This window comes from Zosterops lateralis, assembly GCF_965231275.1.
Source record: "Zosterops lateralis genome assembly, chromosome: 35".
NCBI classification, from domain to species: Eukaryota; Metazoa; Chordata; class Aves; order Passeriformes; family Zosteropidae; genus Zosterops; species Zosterops lateralis.
This window is the reverse complement of record NC_139795.1, coordinates 2,252,063-2,271,269: the sequence shown is the minus strand read 5'-3', so window position 1 is coordinate 2,271,269 and position 19,207 is coordinate 2,252,063. Positions and strand designations below refer to the sequence as shown.

Below are 19,207 nucleotides of genomic sequence, written 5' to 3'. Positions count from 1 at the left end.
CTCCTTTTCCTTTCCCTTTTCCTTTTCCTCCTCCTTTTCCTCCTCTTTTTCCTCTTCCTTTTTCTCCTTTTCCTCCTTCTCCTCCTCCTCCTTCCCCTTTCCTTTCCCTTCCCCTTTCCCTTTTCCTCCCTCACCTCCAGAACTCCCTCCCACCATCCCCACCTTGTGCTCTTCCTTCTCCTCATCCTTCCCCTTTCCCTCCCTCTCTCACCCCCCTCACCCCCGTCCCCCCCTCCCCACCTTTATCTCCTGGGCCGCCTCCTCGATGGGCACGGCGGGGTGGTCGCGGTGCCGGGGGGACTCCCGGCAGAGGCGGCACAGCGGGGTCCGCTCCTCCTCGCAGAACAGCTTCAGGCCCTGCCCGTGCTCCGGGCAAACCCCCTCCCCAGTCCCGGGGGTCCCCCCGAGGCTGAGGCGCCGCGCCACGCGGATGATCCCGGCCAGCTCCCGGTTGGGTCTGAGCCCGGGCTCGGGGGCCGCGTCCCGGCAGCGCGGGCAGGGGAAGGGGCCGCGGGACCCCCGCCAGCGGCGCTCGATGCAGCCCCGGCAGAAGGTGTGGCCGCAGCGGATGGACACGGGCTCCTGGAACAGGCCCCGGCACAGCGGGCACGACGCCGAGGCGCGGAGCTGGGCGGCGGGGCAGGGGTCCGACCGGGGGACCGGGGGGTCGGGGCAGGGGTCCGACCGGGCCGGGGGGTCGGGGCCGGGGTCCGGGCTGGGCAGGGGTCGGGGCTGGGCGGCGGGGCAGGGGTCCGACATGGCCCGGGGCGGAAAGGGGGTCGGGGGGTCGGGGTCCGACATGGCCGGGGGCGGGCGGGGGGTCGGGATCGGGACCGGGAACCGGGGTCAGGGCTGGGCGGGGGTCGGGGAAAGGGGAAGGGGGTCGGGGGGTCGGGATCGGGACCGGGAACCGGGGTCGGGGTCTGGATCGGGGCACAGATCGGGGTCAGGGACGGGCAGGGGGACGGGGATGGGGAAGGGGTCGGGGTCAGACAGGGGTCGGGATAGGGATCGGGGACGGGCAGGGGTCGGGGGTTTGGGGTCGGACAGGGGTCGAGAAGGGGAAGGGGAAGGGGAAGGGGAAGGGGAAGGGGAAGGGAAGGGAAGGGAAGGGAAGGGAAGGGAAGGGAAGGGAAGGGAAGGGAAGGGAAGGGAAGGGAAGGGAAGGGAAGGGAAGGGAAGGGGAAGGGAAGGGAAGGGAAGGGAAGGAAGGGAAGGGAAGGGAAGGGAAGGGAAGGGAAGGGAAGGGAAGGGAAGGGAAGGGAAGGGAAGGGAAGGGAAAGGAAGGGAAGGGAAGGGAAGGGAAGGGAAGGGAAGGGAAGGGAAGGGAAGGGAAGGGAAGGGAAGGGAAGGGAAGGGAAGGGAAGGGAAGGGAAGGGACGGGGGTCGGGCAGGAGCCGGGAAGGGGTCGGGGCAGGGATCGGGAGCGGGAGCGGGGGCGGAGAAGGGATCGGGATGGAAATGGGGATGGGGTCGGGCAGGGGTCGGGATCAGGGTCGGAACAGGGACCAGCACCGCTCTGTTTTCTCTCCCCCCGCGCCGTTCTGGCTCCGCTTCCTGCCGGCCCCGCCCGGCCCCGGAGCCCAAAGCGGGTTTGGGGCTGAACCCGCCGCGTTTGGGGCCGGGGGTTGTTCGGGGCCGGATTTGGGGCCGGGGGTTTGTTTGGGGCCGGATTTGGGGCCGGGGGTTTGTTCGGGGCCGGATTTGGGGCCAGGGGTTGGTTTGGGGCCGGATTTGGGGCCGGGGGGTTTGTTCTGTTCGGGGCCGGGCTGATCCCGGGTTTGGTACCAGAGGGAGCGGTGTCACTGATTTAAATTTATTTATTTGAAAATCTAATAATTAATAAATTTAATTTATGTGGTGTCACCGATTTAAATTTATTTATTCGGATTTTATCAATTAATAAATTTAATTTATATGCGTGTTTAATTTATATGCCTGCTTAATTAATTTATATGTTTTAAATTTTTTTTTTTTGGAGATTTATTTATTAATAAATTTAATTTATACGGTATCGCTGATTTAAATTTATTTATTTGAAAATTTATCAATAGATTAATTTAATTTATATGCGTGTTTAATTATTTTATATGATGTCTCTGCTCTCAATTTATTTATTTAAAAATTATTAATTAATAAATTTAATTTATATGCGTGTTTAATTAATTTATATTGTGTCACTGATTTAAATTTATTTATTTGGAATTTATTAATCGATACATTTAATTTATATGCGTGTTTAATGAATTTATATCGTGTCACTGTTTTAAAATTTATTTATTTGGAATTTAATCAATAAATTTAATTTATATATAATATTATATTTATATTTATATTTATATTTATATTTATATTTATATTTAAATTTAAATTTAATTTATATAATAAATTCTATGCCTGTTCAATTAATTTTTATGGTGTCACTGATTTAAAATTTATTTATTTGAAATTTTATCAATTAATAAATTTAATTTATGTGCGTGTATAATTATTTTATATGGTCTCGCCGATTTAAATTTATTTATTTTGAATTTATCAATTAATAAATTTAATTTACATCCATGTTCAATCCCTCGGGCTCCCCCCCTGCCGCTCATTATTCAGAATTTCCTCCCGATTATTCAGAATTTCCGAATTCTCGACCCGCCCCCACCCGCAGCCACAAACACCTTCATTCAAAAATAAATTTATCGCCCCTTTCACTTCTCCTTTCTCACAGGAAATCGTTTTTCTCTCTCGGGTCGGGGCTGAGCCGGTGACCACAGACCCTCCTGGGTTTAATTTTAATTTTAATTTAATTTTAATTTAATTTTAATTTTAATTTTAATTTTAATTTTAATTTTAATTTTAATTTTAATTTTAGTTTTAATTTTAATTTAATTTAATTTTAATTTTAATTTTAATTTTAATTTTCCTTTATTTTCCACCCCGGGGCTTTTCATGGGCAGAACTCGCCGAATAAAATAAAAAAAAATTAAAAATAAAATAAAATAAAATAAAATAAATAATAAAATAAAAGCCAATTTTTTTTTTTTTTTTTTTTTCAGGAAATCAGTCAAATAAAAAACTCACTCGCCCGTTAATTCTGTGAGGGAGGTTTTGGGTTTTTTTTGGGGCGTTCTGGGTTTTTCCGGTGCTCGAAACATTCAGATTGAAACCTGGGGGGAGGCGGATTCGTGCTCAAAACACCTTTTTTTTTTCTTTTTCTTTTAATTTTTTTTTCTTTTTTTCTTCTTTTTTTTTCTTCTTTTTTTTTTTTCCTTTTATTTTTCTCTTTTTTTTCCATTTTTATTCTTTTTTTCTTTTCTCTTTTTTTCCATTTTTATTCTTTTTTTCTTTTTTCTTTTTCCTTTTTTATTCTTTTTTTCTTTTCTCTTTTTTTCTCTTTTTTCTTTTTTTCTTTTATTTTTCTCTTTTTCTCTTTTTTCCTTTTTTTTCTTTTTTTTCTTTTATTTTTATTTTTTTCTCTTTTTTCTTTTTTTTTTTTCTTTTTCTTTTTCTTTTATTTTTCTTTTTTCTTTTTTGGGGTTTTTTTTTTGGGGGGTTTTTTTGGGTTTTTTGTTTTGTTTCTTTTTTTTTTTTTTTTTTTTTTCTGCTCTTGCTTTCAAGGCATCACCCAAATAAAGAAATTATTTGAGCTGAAAAATAACTCCCTTGAGGGAAAGAATTTAAATTTTTTTAGCCTTTTCTCTTTTCCGGATTTTGTCCATCTCCCACCCCTCCATCCCCAAAATAGGAGGATTTTTTTCTATCTCCCACCCCTCCACCCCAATATTTATAGGATTTTCTCCATCCCTCCCCTCCATCTCAATATTTGTAGGATTTTTCTATTCCCCACTCCTCCATCCCCACAACCTGTAGAATTTTGTCCATCTCCCTCCTCTCCATCCCCAATATTTATAGGATTTTCTCCACCCCTCCCCTCTCCATCCCAAAATTTGTAGGATTTTTCCACCTCCCATCCCTCCATCCCCAAACAGGGAATAATTTTGTCCATCCCCCTCCTCTCCATCTCCAATATTTGTAGGATTTTTCCACCTACCACCCCTCTGGCCCCACAATTTGTAGGATTTTTCCACTTCCCATCCCTCCATCCCCAAACCAGGAATAATTTTGTCCATCCCCCTCCTCTCCATCTCCAATATTTGTAGGATTTTTCTATTCCCCGCCCCTCCATCACAATATTTTTAGGATTTTTCTCCATCCCTCCCTTCTCCACCCCAATATTTATAGGATTTTTCCACTCTCCACCCCTCCATCTCAATATTTATAACATTTTCTCCACCCCTCCCTCTCCAACCCCCAAACCCTCCCCAAACCACAAAGAGAAACACCTTCCCCTTTCAAAACAAACCCCATTTCCTCCCTCCTTCCCCCCTTTTCACCTTCCCCTGTCCCCTCTGACAAAAAAAAAAAATATATATATATATATATATATATTTCCTCCCTCTCCCTTTTCACCTTCCCCTGTCCCCTCTGACAAAAAAAAAAACCAAAAAAAACCCATTTTCCTCCTTTTTTTTCCCCATGGAGGCGCTGCAGGGCGAGGCCTCCTGCCCCCTGTGCCGGGAATTTTTCCTGGATCCCGTTTCCATCCCCTGCGGGCACCATTTCTGCCGGGGCTGCATCCAGCGCCGCTGGGAATTGCCCCAAAATCGGGGATTTTCCTGCCCAAAGTGTCAGAAAATCAGCCAGGAGAGGAGTCTCCGCCCCAGCCGCGAGCTGGAGAAAATCCTGGAGATCGCCCGCAGGATGAGCCGGGAGGGAATCCTGAAAATGCGGGAGGAGAGTGGAAATATCGGGGATTTAAAAGGTATTTGGGAAAAAATGAGGGTGGGTTTTTTGGTGAATTTTTAAGGGGTGTAAAATAATAATAATTATAAATTATATATATAATAATATATATATAAAAATATATATTTTTATATATATATAATATATAAATATATAAAATATATTTATAGATTTTTATATATAAATATTATATTATATATAATATATAATAATATATATAATATATTTATATTTTTATATATATGATATATGATTTATGATTTATTTCCCCAGATGAGGATGAGGATGAGGAGGATGAGGATGAAGGCTGCGGGAGGCACCGGGAGCCGCTGGAGGTTTTCTGCCGGGAGGACGCGGCGCTGCTCTGCGCCATCTGCCGCGAGTCCCGGGCGCACCGGGGGCACCACCTGAGACCCCTGGGGGAGGCGGCCAGGGAGTACCAGGTCAGGGGCTGCAATGTGCCCCCCGACCCCAGAAATGCCCCCCAGACCCCAGAAATGAACCCCCAGACCTCAGAAATGTCCCTCCTCCTATTGCTGAATTCCAGCCCCTAAAACAGTGGGAACGGGAGCTCCTGTTCCATCCAGGGTTTAAATGTCCCCCAGGCCCAGAAATGTCCCCCAGACCCAGAAATGTCCCCCAGACCCAGAATTGTCCCCCCAGAAATGTCCCTTCCAGCCCCTGTCCAGGTCCAGCCCCTGCCAGTCCCTAAACCAGCTCCTGTTCCATCCAGGAGCTCCTCCAGGGTTTAAATGTCCCTCCAGACCCCAGAAATGAACCCCCAGATCTTAAAAATGAACCCCCCAGACCCCAAAAATGACCCCCCAGACCCCAAAAATGCCCCCCCAGACCCCCAGAATGTCCCCCCAGCCCACACCGTGCAGCCCGTGGAGGAGGCGGTCAGGGAGTACCAGGTGAGGGGATCTGGGGGTCCCTCCAGGGGTTAAATGTGCCCCCAGACCCAGAAATGAACCCCCAGACCCCAAAAATGTCCCTCCTCCTGCTGCAGAATCCCAAACCCTGTCCAGCCCCTAAACCAGTGGGAACGGGAGCTCCTGTTCCATCCAGGAGCTTTTCCAGGGTTTAAATACCCCCCAGACCCAGAAATGTCCCCCCAGATCCTAAAAATGTCCCCTTAGACCCCAGAAATGCCCCCCAGACCCCAGAAATGCCCCCCAGACCCCAGAAATGCCCCCCAGACCCCAAAAATGTCTCTCCAGACCCAGAAATGTCCCCCCAGACCCCAAAAATGCCCCTGCCAGCCCCTAAAACAGCAAAAAAAGCCAATTTTCCCCCCGAAAATGAATTTTTTCCTGCACCTGGAGGACCCCACACTCCACCCCCTGCCCCAGGGTGAGTTTTTAAAGTTTAAAAACAATAATTTTTATTTTTTTCCATCCCTTTCAGGACCAAATCCAGGCCGGTCTGCAAACCCTGAGGGAGGACAGGGACAAACTCCTGCAGCTGCGAGAGGCCGAAATGAGGAAAAACTGGGAATTTTTGGTAAAAAACCGACAGAGGAATGGATGGGGATGGATTTAAAGGTGGTTTTTGGGGCTGGGGAACTGATAAATCATAGAAAAAACTGATAAATCAGGGGAGGAACTGATAAATCATTGAAGGAACTGATAAATCATTAAAGGAACAAACTAGGCACGTTTAATTAATTTTTTGGGCTAAAATTAATTAAACTTTATTCTGTTAGAGAGTCTTTGTCCGTCATAGTTGGATATTGGTATTAATTGGATATATTATTTTTTAAATATATTAATATAATTTTTAATATTAATATATTATTTATATATATTAATATGTATTTAATAGATAACATATATTTTTAATATTAATATATATTATTAATATATTATTATATAATATAATTATAATATATTAATATATTATATTAATATAATATATTAATATAATATAATATATTAAAATATATATTATATAATATACATATATATAATTATATATATATAAATTAATATATATTAATACAATATATTATATTACTTAATTTATTATTTAATTAATTTAATATATAATATAATTAATATAATATATAATATTTTTATATATAATTAATATATATTAATATAATATATTATTAATATATTATTACATATTTTATATATTAATAATATTAGTAATTAATATATATTTCATATATTAATAATATTCATATATAATAATTAATATATATTTTTATATATAATATTAATATAAAACATATTTAATTTTTAAATCATTTTTTTAATAAATCAGGGCCCCTCTCCAGGGCAGGAATTTAATATTAATATACAATATTAATATATTATTATATAATATAATTATAATATATTAATATATTATATATATTATATATTAATATAATATATTATTAATATATCGTTACATATTTTATATATTAATGATATTAATAATTTATATATCAATATATTAATAATATTCATATATAATAATTAATATATTTTTATATAATATTAATAAAAATATATATTAATTTTTAAATTATTTTTTAAATAAATCAGGGCCCCTCTCCAGGGCAGGAATTTGATGTTTCCCCATCTCCCACCCCGCAGGAACAGACGGAATTCCACCGGCGGAGGGTCCTGTCCCAGTTCCAGGGGCTGCGCCTGGTCCTGGAGGAGCTTTCCCAAAAATTCCTGTCCCGGCTGAGGCGCCTGGAGAGAGAAATCGGGGAAATCCAGGAGGAAACAGTGACCGGCCTGACCCAGGAGATCTCCCGGCTGGAAATTCGGGTCCAGGAGCTGGAGGAGAAGCGGCGCCAGCCTGCCAGGACCTTCCTGCAGGTGACAGTCGGAGAGGATTTGTAGGGGTTTTTTATTATTACATTTTAAATTTATTATTACACTTTTTATTTATTAATACATTTTTTTATTTATTATTACATTTTTTATTTATTATTACATTTTTAATTTATTATTACGCTTTTTATTTAGTATTACGCGTTTTTATTTATTATTATATTTTTAATTTATTATTGCATTTTTAATTTATTATTACCCTTTTTATTTAGTATTACACTATTTATTTTATTTATTTATTTATTTATTTTCAATATATTTATTAAATATATCAATATATATTTATACTTTTATATATATTATTTTATATATATTATATATATAATATATAATATTTTTATATATTTTTATATATATATTATATTTTTAATATATTATTTATATATATATAATATATATTTATATTATATATATATGGAAACAGTTTATTTATTATTACACTTTTTTATTTGTTATTACACTCTTTACTTATTATTACACTTTTTAGTTATTATTACACTATTTATTTTTTATTATTATACTTTTTAGTTATTATTACATTTTTATTTATTATTACAGACCCCAGACCCCCTCAGACAGACCCCAGACCCCCTGGACAGTCCCCAAACCCCCTGAGAGACCCCAGACCCCCTGGGCAGACCCCAGACCCCCCTGGGCAGACCCCAGACCCCCTGCACAGACCCCAGACCCCCCTGGACAGTCCCCAAACCCCCTGAGAGACCCCAGACCCCTCAGACAGACCCCAGACCCCCCTGGGCAGACCCCAGACCTCCTGGGCAGACCCCAGACCCCCCAGGACAGACCCCAGACCCCCTGGGCAGACCCCAGACCCCCCTGGGCAGACCCTGGGCAGACCCCAGACCCCCCTGGGCAGACCCCAGACCCCCTGGAGAGACCCCAGACCCCCCTGACAGACCCCAGACCCTCTTTTGGGGGTCCCAGGCCCCTCTGCCCAGGTCTGTGACTAACCTTGTCCCTTCTCTCCCTCCCAGGACATCAGACACACCTTGACCAGGTAAGGGCGGGGTCCCCGGGGTTGGGATTTGGGGTTGGGTTTTGTGTTTGGCCTCATTCAGAGATAAAAAAAAAATATTTTTTTTGTGGTTAAATCTCTGGAGAAAAGGGAATTCCTCAATTTTTTTTTTCCCTCCTGGCCGTTTCCAGCCTGGGAAGGGAAAAGCTGGAGCTGCCGCCGGCGCCTCTGCCGGGGCTGGGGAAGAGGATTGATGGTTTCAGGGAGGAGTATTTTGTCCTGGAGGAGACGCTGAGGAGGTTCCGAGGTATTGGGAGCGGGATGGGGGAGTGAGGGGTGGGTTTAATTGGTTTTATTGCATATGTGAATTGTATTTGTTGTATATTATAATATATAGAAATAATAAAGATATAATGTATATTTATTTATTAAAATATTATATATATATCATATTTATATAATATATAGTATGTAGTATATATAATATATAATTTAAATATTATATAAACAAATATATAATGCATAATATTATATATATATCATATAAATATAATACAATATATAAAAATATTATATATTAGATATAATTTTATATAATATATAATATATATAATAATATATACAATGATAAATAATATATAATAATAAATAAAATTATATTATATTATATAATTATATATTATATTATATGCATAATATATTATATTATATTATATTTATATATTATTATATATCCATATATTATATTATAAATTTTATTATATTATATTATATTATATTATTATATTATATTATATTTATATATTAATTTATATTATATTATATATAATTAATATAATATATATTATATAATTATATTATATATACAGTATATTATATTGTATGTATAATATAATATAATATAATATAATATAATATAATATATTAATATATATTCTATATAATGTATATATAATATATTATATGTATTACATTTATATATATAATTTATATATTGTATATAGTATATATTATATATAATATACGTAGCAAATATATAAAAATATATTTTATAATAAATATATACTTTTTTATATATACAATTATAATGCATTTGCAAAATCATAATCACATTTGCTCACCTAGAGCTGTATTTTACGGCAATTATTTTACCTGCAATCAATTTTCCTGTTTTACTGGATTGCAAAAACAATTTTTACAATTTTTTATCGCAATCCTTTTTTATCACAATTCCATTCACCATCCTCAGGGCGGTCCCACCTTTTATATCATTTTATAACCCACATTTTATCTCATTTTACCCTTTTCCAGACATCCTGGTCTTTGAGCTGCCGGAGAAAAGTGAGTTCTGGGATGGGAGATGAGAGTGGGCCCGGGAATCCTGGAAAATCCCCTCGAAAATCCCGGGAATCTTCGAAAATCCCCTCGAAAATCCTGGGAATCCTCGAAAATCCCCTTGGGGATCCTGGGAATCCTCAAAAATCCCCTCGAAAATCCCAGGAATCCTCAAAAATCCCGGGAATCCTTGGAAATCCCCCTGGGAATCCTCGAAAATCCCTTTGGGGATCCCAATAATCCTAAAAAATCCCTTTGGGGATCCCAGGAATCCTCAAAAATCCCCTTGGGGATCTCGGGAATCCTCGGAAATCCTGGGATCCCCCCCGGTGACCCCCGGGATCCCCCCGCGCAGTGACGGTGACCCTGGACCCCCGCACGGCCCATCCCCGGCTCCGCGTGTCGCCCGACGGCCGCAGCGTCGCCTGGGACGGGACCGGGGACGGAACCGAACCCGAACCCGACACCGAGACATCCATGGGTGGATCTGGACCAGGAACCGAGACACCCCTGGATGGACCCGAACCTGGATCTGGACCCAGATTCGGCACCAAGACCCCCATAGATGGACCCAGACCTGGACCTGGCACCGAGACCCTCCTGGATGGACCCGGAACCGGGCCTGGACTTGGCACCGAGATGTCCTTGGATGGACCCGAACTTGACACTGAGATGTCCCTGGATGGACCCGGCACTGAGACCCCCCTGGATGGACCCGAACCCAGCACCGAGACCCCTCTGAATGGACCCAGACCCGGATCTGGACCCAGAACCAGACCCGGCACCGAGATAGCCCTGGATGGACCCGGAACCGGGCCTGGACTCGGCACCGAGATGTCCTTGGATGGACCTGGCATTGAGACCTTCCTGAACGGACCCGGACCCGGCACCGAGACCCCTTTGTATGGACCCAGATCCAGACCCGGACCCGGATTCGGAACCGAGACCTCCCTGGATGGACCCGGACCCAGGACCCCCCTGTATAGACCCAGAACTGGATCCGGACCCGGCACCGAGACCCTCCTGGATGGAACTGGACCCAGATCTGGACCCAGATTCAGCACCGAGACCCTCCTGGATGGACCTGGATCCGGGACCTCCCTGGATGGACTTGGACTTGGCCCCGAGATGTCCATGGATGGACTCGGACCCGGACTCGGCACCGAGACCTTCATGGATGACCCCAGACCCAGATCTGGACCCAGACCTGGCACTGAGATCCCCCTGGATGGACCCAGACCTGGACCCGGCACCGAGATAGCCCTGGATGGACCCAGACCCAGACCCGGCACCGAGATAGCCCTGGATGGACCCGGAACCGGGCCTGGACTTGGCACCGAGATGTCCTTGGATGGACCTGGCATTGAGACCTTCCTGTTTGGACCCAGATCCAGACCCGGATCCAGATTCGGAACCGAGACCCCTCTGGATGGACCCAGACCCGGAACTAGACCTGGCACCGAGACCCCTTTGTATGGACCCAGACCCAGCACCGAGACCCCCCTGTATGGATCTGGACCCGGGACCTCCCTGGATGGACCCAGACTTGGCACCGAGACCCCCATGGATGGACCCGGACCCGGACCCAGACCCGGCACTGAGATACCCCTGGATGGACCAGGACCAGGACCCAGACCCGGACCCAGATCCAGATCCGGCACCGAGACCCCTTGGTATGGACCCAGATTTGGCACTGAGACCCTCCAGGATGGACCCAGACCCGGTACCGAGACCCTCCAGGATGGACCCGGACCCGGTACCGAGACCCTCCTGGATGGACCCAGATCTGGACCCAGACCCGGCACTGAGATCCCTCTGGATGGACCCAGACCCAGATCTGGACCTGACACTGAGACCCTCCTGGATGGACCCGGAATCGGTACCGAGATGTCCCTGGATGGACCTGGACCCGGTTCTGGACCCGGTACCGACCCCGAGACCCCCCTGGATGGACCCGAACCCGAACCCGGAGCCGGCAGGGACCCCTCGGTTCTGGGCCTCCAGGTCATCACTGCCGGGAGACTCTGCTGGGACGTCCAGGTGTCCCCGTGGGGGTCCTGGGCCCTGGGGGTGACCAGTGAGACCCCCGGGAACGGGGCAGGGACCCCCGGGATGGGGACAGGGACCCCTGGGATGGAGACAGGGACCCCTGAAAGGGGGACAGAGCCCCCCGGGATTGGGTCAGAGACCCCCAGGATGGGGATAGAGACCCCTGAAAGGGGGACAGGGACCCCCGGGATGGGGAGAGAGACCCCCAGGATGGAAACAGAGACCCCCGGGAACGGGGCAGAGACCTCTGGGATGGGGATAGAGACCCCTGAAAGGGGCACAGAGACCCCCGAGCCCCCCGGGATGGGGTCAGAGACCCCCCAAAGGGGCCCAGAGCCCCCCGAGCCCCCCGGGGAGGGGCTGTGGTCCATGGGGCTGTGCCGGGGCCAGGTCTGGGCTCTGACCGCCCAGGAGAGGGTCGCGCTGTTCCCGGCGCGGGTCCCCGGCAGGGTCAGGGTGTCCCTGGACTACGACAGGGGCCGGGTGGCCTTTTTTGATGTCGATGAGAAAAGTTTGATTTTCTCGTTTCCCGCGGCCTCGTTCCGGGGCAGGAGGGTCCGGCCCTGGTTCCTGGTGTGGGGCGAGGGGGCCTGGCTCTCCCTGTGCCCCTGAGAGCCCAAAAATGGGATTTTCACACATTTCTGAGACCCCAAAAATCCCGAATTTTGTCACCCATTCTCAGGGATTTGTGTCTTTTTTTCCACTCCCAGGGATGCTGAGTGAGGCACGGATTTGAGAGATCACAAATATAATTTTTTTATGTATTTAAATATATTTTAAATATATTTTAAATATATTTTTATAATAATTTATTTTTATTTTTATTTTATTCTTATTTTTATTCTTATTTTTATTTTTATTTTTATTCTTATTCTTATTTTTATTTTTTATTATTTTTATTTTTAATTAAATATTATTATTATTTAATAATAATATTTTATAATATAATATATTTATAATATATTTTATATTATTTTATATATTATTATTATATATTTAAATATATATTTTATATTATTTTATATATTATTATATATTTAAATATATATTATTATATTATTTTATATTTATTATTATGTATTTAAATACATATTATTATATATATTTAAATATATATTTTTATATATATTATATATATATTTGTGATATAGATATATCCTTTATAGTAGATTAAAAACCATATACTGTATATTAAAATATACAATACATTAAAATATATTAAAATACAGTATATTTAAAATATACAATAATATTTTAATATATGGTGAGTGAGGCATAGATCTGAGAAATCACAAATAAATATATTTGTGATATATATATATCCTTTATAGTAGATTAAAGAGCATATACGGTATATTAAAATATACAGTATATTAAAATATATTAAAATACTGTATATTAAAATATATTAAAATACACTATATTAAAATATACAATACATTAAAATATATTAAAATACAGTATTTTAGACAGTGTATAGAAATATATAAAAATAGACAGTATATTAAAATACATTAAAATAGACAGTATGTTAAAATATATTAAAATACAGTATGTTAAAATACACAATTCATTAAAATATATTAAAATGCGGCGTATTAAAATATATTAAAATACAGTATATTTAGAAATATACAATATATTAAAATACAGTATATTAAAATATATTTAAAATATAGAATATATTTAAATACACAATATATTAAAATACATTCCAAGCAGCATTTTAAAATTTGTTTGGTTTGGGGGGGGGAGGGTTTTGTTGCTTTTTTTTTTGGTTTCTTGTATTTCTGTCCAAATTCCTGGCATTTATCACAAATAAAAGTTTATTTTACTTCATTTTATCTCAAATAATAAAAAAATAAACGTTTTGTGTCGCGCCGTGTCCCTCCCTGCCCTGCAGGGAATTGTAAATTGTAAAAATTATAATTGCAAAAATTGTAAATTGTAAAAATTGTAATTGCAAAAATTTAAATTGCAAAAATTGTAATTGCAAAGATTGTAAATTGTAATTGTAAAAAATCCCTCTGGGCGATAAAATCAGGAAAATCCACCTCCGCCTCCACAGACCCTGCAGGGACACAAGCCCTCCCAAAAATCAAATTTTCCTCATTTTTACCCCCTTTTTTGGGAGAGGATTTTGGGGAAAGACCTGACGGGCAGGTTTGGGGTGGGCCGGGACAGGGGAGGGATTTGGATCCCCAAAGAGGATTTGGGATCTGAAAAGGGATTTGGGATCTCCAGAGAGGATTTGGGATCTGAAAAGGGGATTTGGGGTCCCCAAAGAGGATTTGGGATCTCCAAAGGGGGATTTGGGATCTGAAAAGGGGATTTGGGATCCCCAAAAGGGGATTTGGGATCTGAAAAGGGATTTGGGATCTGAAAAGGGATTTGGGATCTGAAAAGGGATTTGGGATCTGAAAAGGGGATTTGGGATCCCCAAAGGGGATTTGGAATCTCCAAAAGGGGATTTGGGATCTGAAAAGGGATTTGGGATCCCCAAAGGGGATTTGGGGTCCCCGGGAAGGAATTCCGGAGGGATTTGGGGTTTTTCCAGCCCCGAAAAGGAAAATCCGAGACCCTGGAGGGACCCGGGAAGGCGGAGGAGCCGGTGAGTGACGGGTCTGGGGGGGATTTGGGAGGATTTGGGGGGAAATTGGGAAGAATTTGGACAAAATTTGGATTTGGGCAGAGTTTGGTCAGATTTGGGCAGAATTTGGACAGTTTGGGGCAGAATTTGGGAGGATTTGACCAGATTTGGGAAGAATTTGGGGAGAATTTGGACTTGGGCAGAATTTGGCCAAATTTGGGCAGATTTCGGAAGAATTCAGGAGGATTTGACCAGATTTGGGCAGATTTTGGGCAGATTTGGGTAAAATTTAGACAGATTTGGGCAGGTTTGGACAAAATTTGGATTTAGGCAGAGTTTGGCCAGATTTGGGTGGAATTTGGAAGAATTTGGGCAGAATTTCGGCAGAGTTTGGGCAGATTTGGGCAGAATTTGGGCAGAATTTGGATTTGGGCAGAGTTTGACCAGATTTGGGTGGAATTTGGAAGGATTTGGGAGGATTTGAGCAGAATTTGGACAGTTTTGGGCAGATTTTGGAAGAATTTGGGGAGAGTTTGGAAGGATTTGGGGCAGAATTTGGATTTGGGCAGATTTTGACCAGATTTGGGCAGAATTTGGATAAATTTGGGCAAAGTTTGGACAGATTTGGCCAAATTTGGACAGATTTTGGAAGAATTTAGGAGGATTTGGGCAGAATTTAGGAGGATTTGGGTGGAATTTGGACAGATTTAGGCAGAATTCGGCCAATTTTGGGCAAAATTTGACCATATTTTGGGGAAAAAATCCTGATATTTTTCTCTCCCTCAGCTGCAGGATTTAAAAAATGAGCTGGAGAAAAAAAATCCTGAAATTTCCCCCCTGGATTCCCCAGGAAAGGGAAAAGAGGAGAAAAAACAACATTTGGTGAGGAAATTCTCATTTTTTTGGGAAAATCAGAGGGAAGGGGAATAATTTTGGATTTTCTTGGTCTGGGGAGGTGAAAACCCCGAGGAGAGGGAGATTTAAAGGTTTAAACCCATAAAATTGGGAAAAAATTAAATTAAATCCCATTAATTAATGGGATTAAAGGCCGGGGGTTCAATAATTCCATTTTTGGGGTTTTGGGGGTCTCACATTTTTCCTTTTCCCTTTTTTTCTCCTCCCCAGGAAGTGAAAAGCTCCATCAGCAGGTGGGTGGAAAAACTCCCCGAAATGTTTTATTTTTTTGTGAGTTTTCCCCGGAGGAATCGAGGGGGAAAATAATTTAAAGTTTTGGTGCTTCTTCCCAGCTAAAAATTCCCTTTTTCCTCATTAAAAAATAAGATTTCGGAAAATGGAAAAAAGATGAATCTGACAGGGAAATTTGGGGTTTGGTGTCCTGGGTTTTCAAGGGAAAAGTGGGGGGGGAAATTAAAATACATTTAGGTTTTAATTTAGGTTTTAATTTATTTTAATTTAATTTTTAATTTAATTAATTTTTAATTTAATTAATTTTTATTTAATCCATTTTTAATTTAATGTATTTTAAATTTAATTTAATGTATTTTTATTTTAACTAATTTTTTATTTTATTTTAATTTAATTTTATTTATTTATTTTAATTTATTTTAATATATATTTAATTAATTTATAATTTAATTTACGTTAAGTAATTTATAATTTAATTTAATTAATTTATAATTTAATTTAATTAATTTATAATTTAATTTAATTTAACTTTTAATTTAATTAATTTATTTATTTTATTAATTTTTAAATTTAATTTAATTAGTATTTAATTTAGTTAATTTTTAATATTAAATTTAATCTAATTTAATTTAATTTTTAATTTAATTAATTTGTAATTTAATTTAATATTTAATTCAATTAATTTTTTTTAAAAAATTAACTTAATTTAATTTTAGTTTTTAATTTAATTTAACCCCCATTTGGGTTTTAATTTAAATTCCATCAGCTCCACCCCCTCCCTCCTGGCAGCTCCCAAACCCTCCCTGTTTGTTCTGAGGAGTCTGAGTGGGATTTTTTCGGTTAAAACCAACAAATAAATTTAATTTTTTCAATTCCAGGTGTGGGAAAGCGCCTTTGCCGCCCCCGGAGCGGGGCTGTCCCTGTCCCTGCCCCGGCCCCGGCCCCGGCAGGAGCAGCGCCCTGCGGGAACCCCTGGGGCAGCCCCGAGGTGCCGGCGGGGAAAGGGTTAAATCGGGTTTAAATCGGGTTTAAATCGGATTGGGGGGCGGGAAGAGCCGAGACGGGTGTAGAGAATATATTATATTGTATTGTATTATATTATATTACATTATTATATTATATTATATTATATTATATTATATTATATTATATTATATTTTATTTTATTATATTTTATTATATTTTATTATATTATTTTATTATTATAGTATAGTATATTTTATTTTATCATATCATATTATATCTAAAGTATCTAATAATAAGAATGAATAAATACTTTATATATTATTTATTTATTTATCTATATTATATTAAAATTATTATAATGTATAAATATTTTAATATGTTATATAATAAACATATGTTATAATATATGTGATAAAGTACATATAACACAATTAGTTATATATATAAATTATATATATAATATCTATTATATACTATATCATATATAGTATATATAATATACAGTATATATTATATTATATATAGTATATATAATATGCAGTATATATTATATTATATATATAATAGATAATAAAAATATTTTTATATTATTTATTTATTTATTTATTTATTTATATTTTAGTATATTTTTATATCATATATATTATATTATTATATAAAATATTTTATATATTATATAATAAACATATATTATTATATATAATAATATATAACATTTAATTATATATAATTTATATACTATATATTATATAATTTATATTATAATATATTATATTATATCAATACATATACATATGTAATTATATTATATTATATTACATTACATTACATTACATTATCATTATATTACATTATATCAATACATATATATATATAAAAAACCCCAAATTTACACATTTAACAAAACCTCACCGTCTCTTTCCCGCAGCCGCCATCACCCTTGACCCCAGCACGGCCCACCCTGACCTGGTCCTGTCCCCTGACCGCCGCAGCGTGTGGCGCGCGGCCGGACCCCGCAGTGACCCCCCGGCCAGCGCTGACCGCTTCCACCACTGGCCCTTCGTCCTGGGCCTGCCCGGCTTCGCCTCCGGCCGCCACCGCTGGTCAGTTGTCCTGGGGGACGGCGGCGACTGGGCCCTGGGGGTGGCCCTGGCCTCGCTGCCCCGGACAGGCCGACTGACCCTGGGACCCCCAGGGGGGATTTGGGGCCTGGAGAAATGGGGCGGCCAAATCAGGGCACTGACCACTAGAAAAGTGACCGTAGTGACCCCCCGGGGGCTGCCCCGAAGGGTCAGTGTCCACCTGGACTGTCCTGGGGGCACCGTGGCCTTTCTGGACGAGGAGGATGGGGGGATCCTCTTTGTCTTCTCCAGGGTGGGCTTTGGGGGGCAGAGGGTCCGGCCGTGGTTTTGGGTGGTGGGCGCTCGGTCCTACATCAGGGTGTGTGGTTGAGGGGGAAATAAAATAAATGTGGGATTAAAAATAAAATTTTTCATGTTTTTTTTGGGTTTGAATGGGATGTTGGTTGGACCCCAAGGGGGGAAAATAAAATAAAATAAAATGTGGAATTAAAAATAAAATTCTTCATGGTTTTTTTTATGGGTTTGAGAGGGATGTTGGCTGGACCCCAAGGGGGGAAAATAAAATAAAATAAAATGTGGAATAGAAAATAATTTTAATGTTTTTTTATGGGTTTGAGAGGGATGTTGGTTGGACTCCAAGGGGGGAAAATAAAATAAAATGTGGAATTAAAAATAAAATTTTTCATGGTTTTTTTAGGGGTTTGAGAGGGATGTTGGTTGGATCCCCAGGGGGGAAAATAAAATAAAATGTGGAATAAAAAATAAAATTTTCATGGTTTTTTATGGGTTTGAGGGGGGTGATGGGGGAGATGAATGGGGGAAAGCTTATAAATAATCAGGGAAACCTTTTAAATATGATTGAAATAATCAGGGAAAACTTATAAATAATATGGGAAACCTTATAAATAATCAGGGAAATCTTATAAATAATCAAGGAAACTCTATAAATAATCAAGGAAATCTTAAAAATAATCAGGGAAAGTTTATAAATATGATTGCTTAGCAAAAGATTGAGTGTTGGGGAAAATAAATCAGGAAAAACATAAATAATCAGGGAAATCTTATTAAAAAAGAAATCTTATAAAAAAGAAAAAGAAAAAACAATGAGTGTTTCTGCCCGGTTTCGAACCGGGGACCTTTCGCGTGTGAGGCGAACGTGATAACCACTACACTACAGAAACACCGTGCCGCCCTCCCCGCCCCGCCGCGCTACGGCCGCGCCTCCCGCCGCCTCCTCCCGAGCCCCGCGGGGTCACCGAGGCCGTGCGACCGCGGCCGGGTGAGAAACTCGGGAAAAAACTGCAAAAAAAGAGACATTTTTGGTTAAAAAAAATCCCGCGCCACTTCCCCAGGCGGGACTCGAACCCTCGGCCCCCGCATGTGGAGCTGGGCGTGTCCAGAAAGGCCTCGACCCCGCCCCCAGAGCTGGCCCCGCCCTCAG

The 19,207-nt window shown here is 40.8% G+C and overlaps 1 protein-coding gene across 1 annotated transcript in view; it reads right to left on the bottom strand.

Moving 5' to 3' along the window:
• LOC310921592 (E3 ubiquitin-protein ligase TRIM11-like) overlaps window positions 1-801 on the bottom strand; it is a gene marked incomplete at both ends in the record, with an annotated part of 4,984 nt that extends 4,183 nt beyond the window's left edge. Inside the window, one exon of the mRNA XM_083881753.1 lies at window positions 241-801. Within this exon, the coding sequence (XP_083737879.1) occupies window positions 241-801 (561 nt within the window). The remainder of the gene's footprint in view (window positions 1-240) is intronic.
• Window positions 802-19,207: the final 18,406 nt, after the last annotated feature.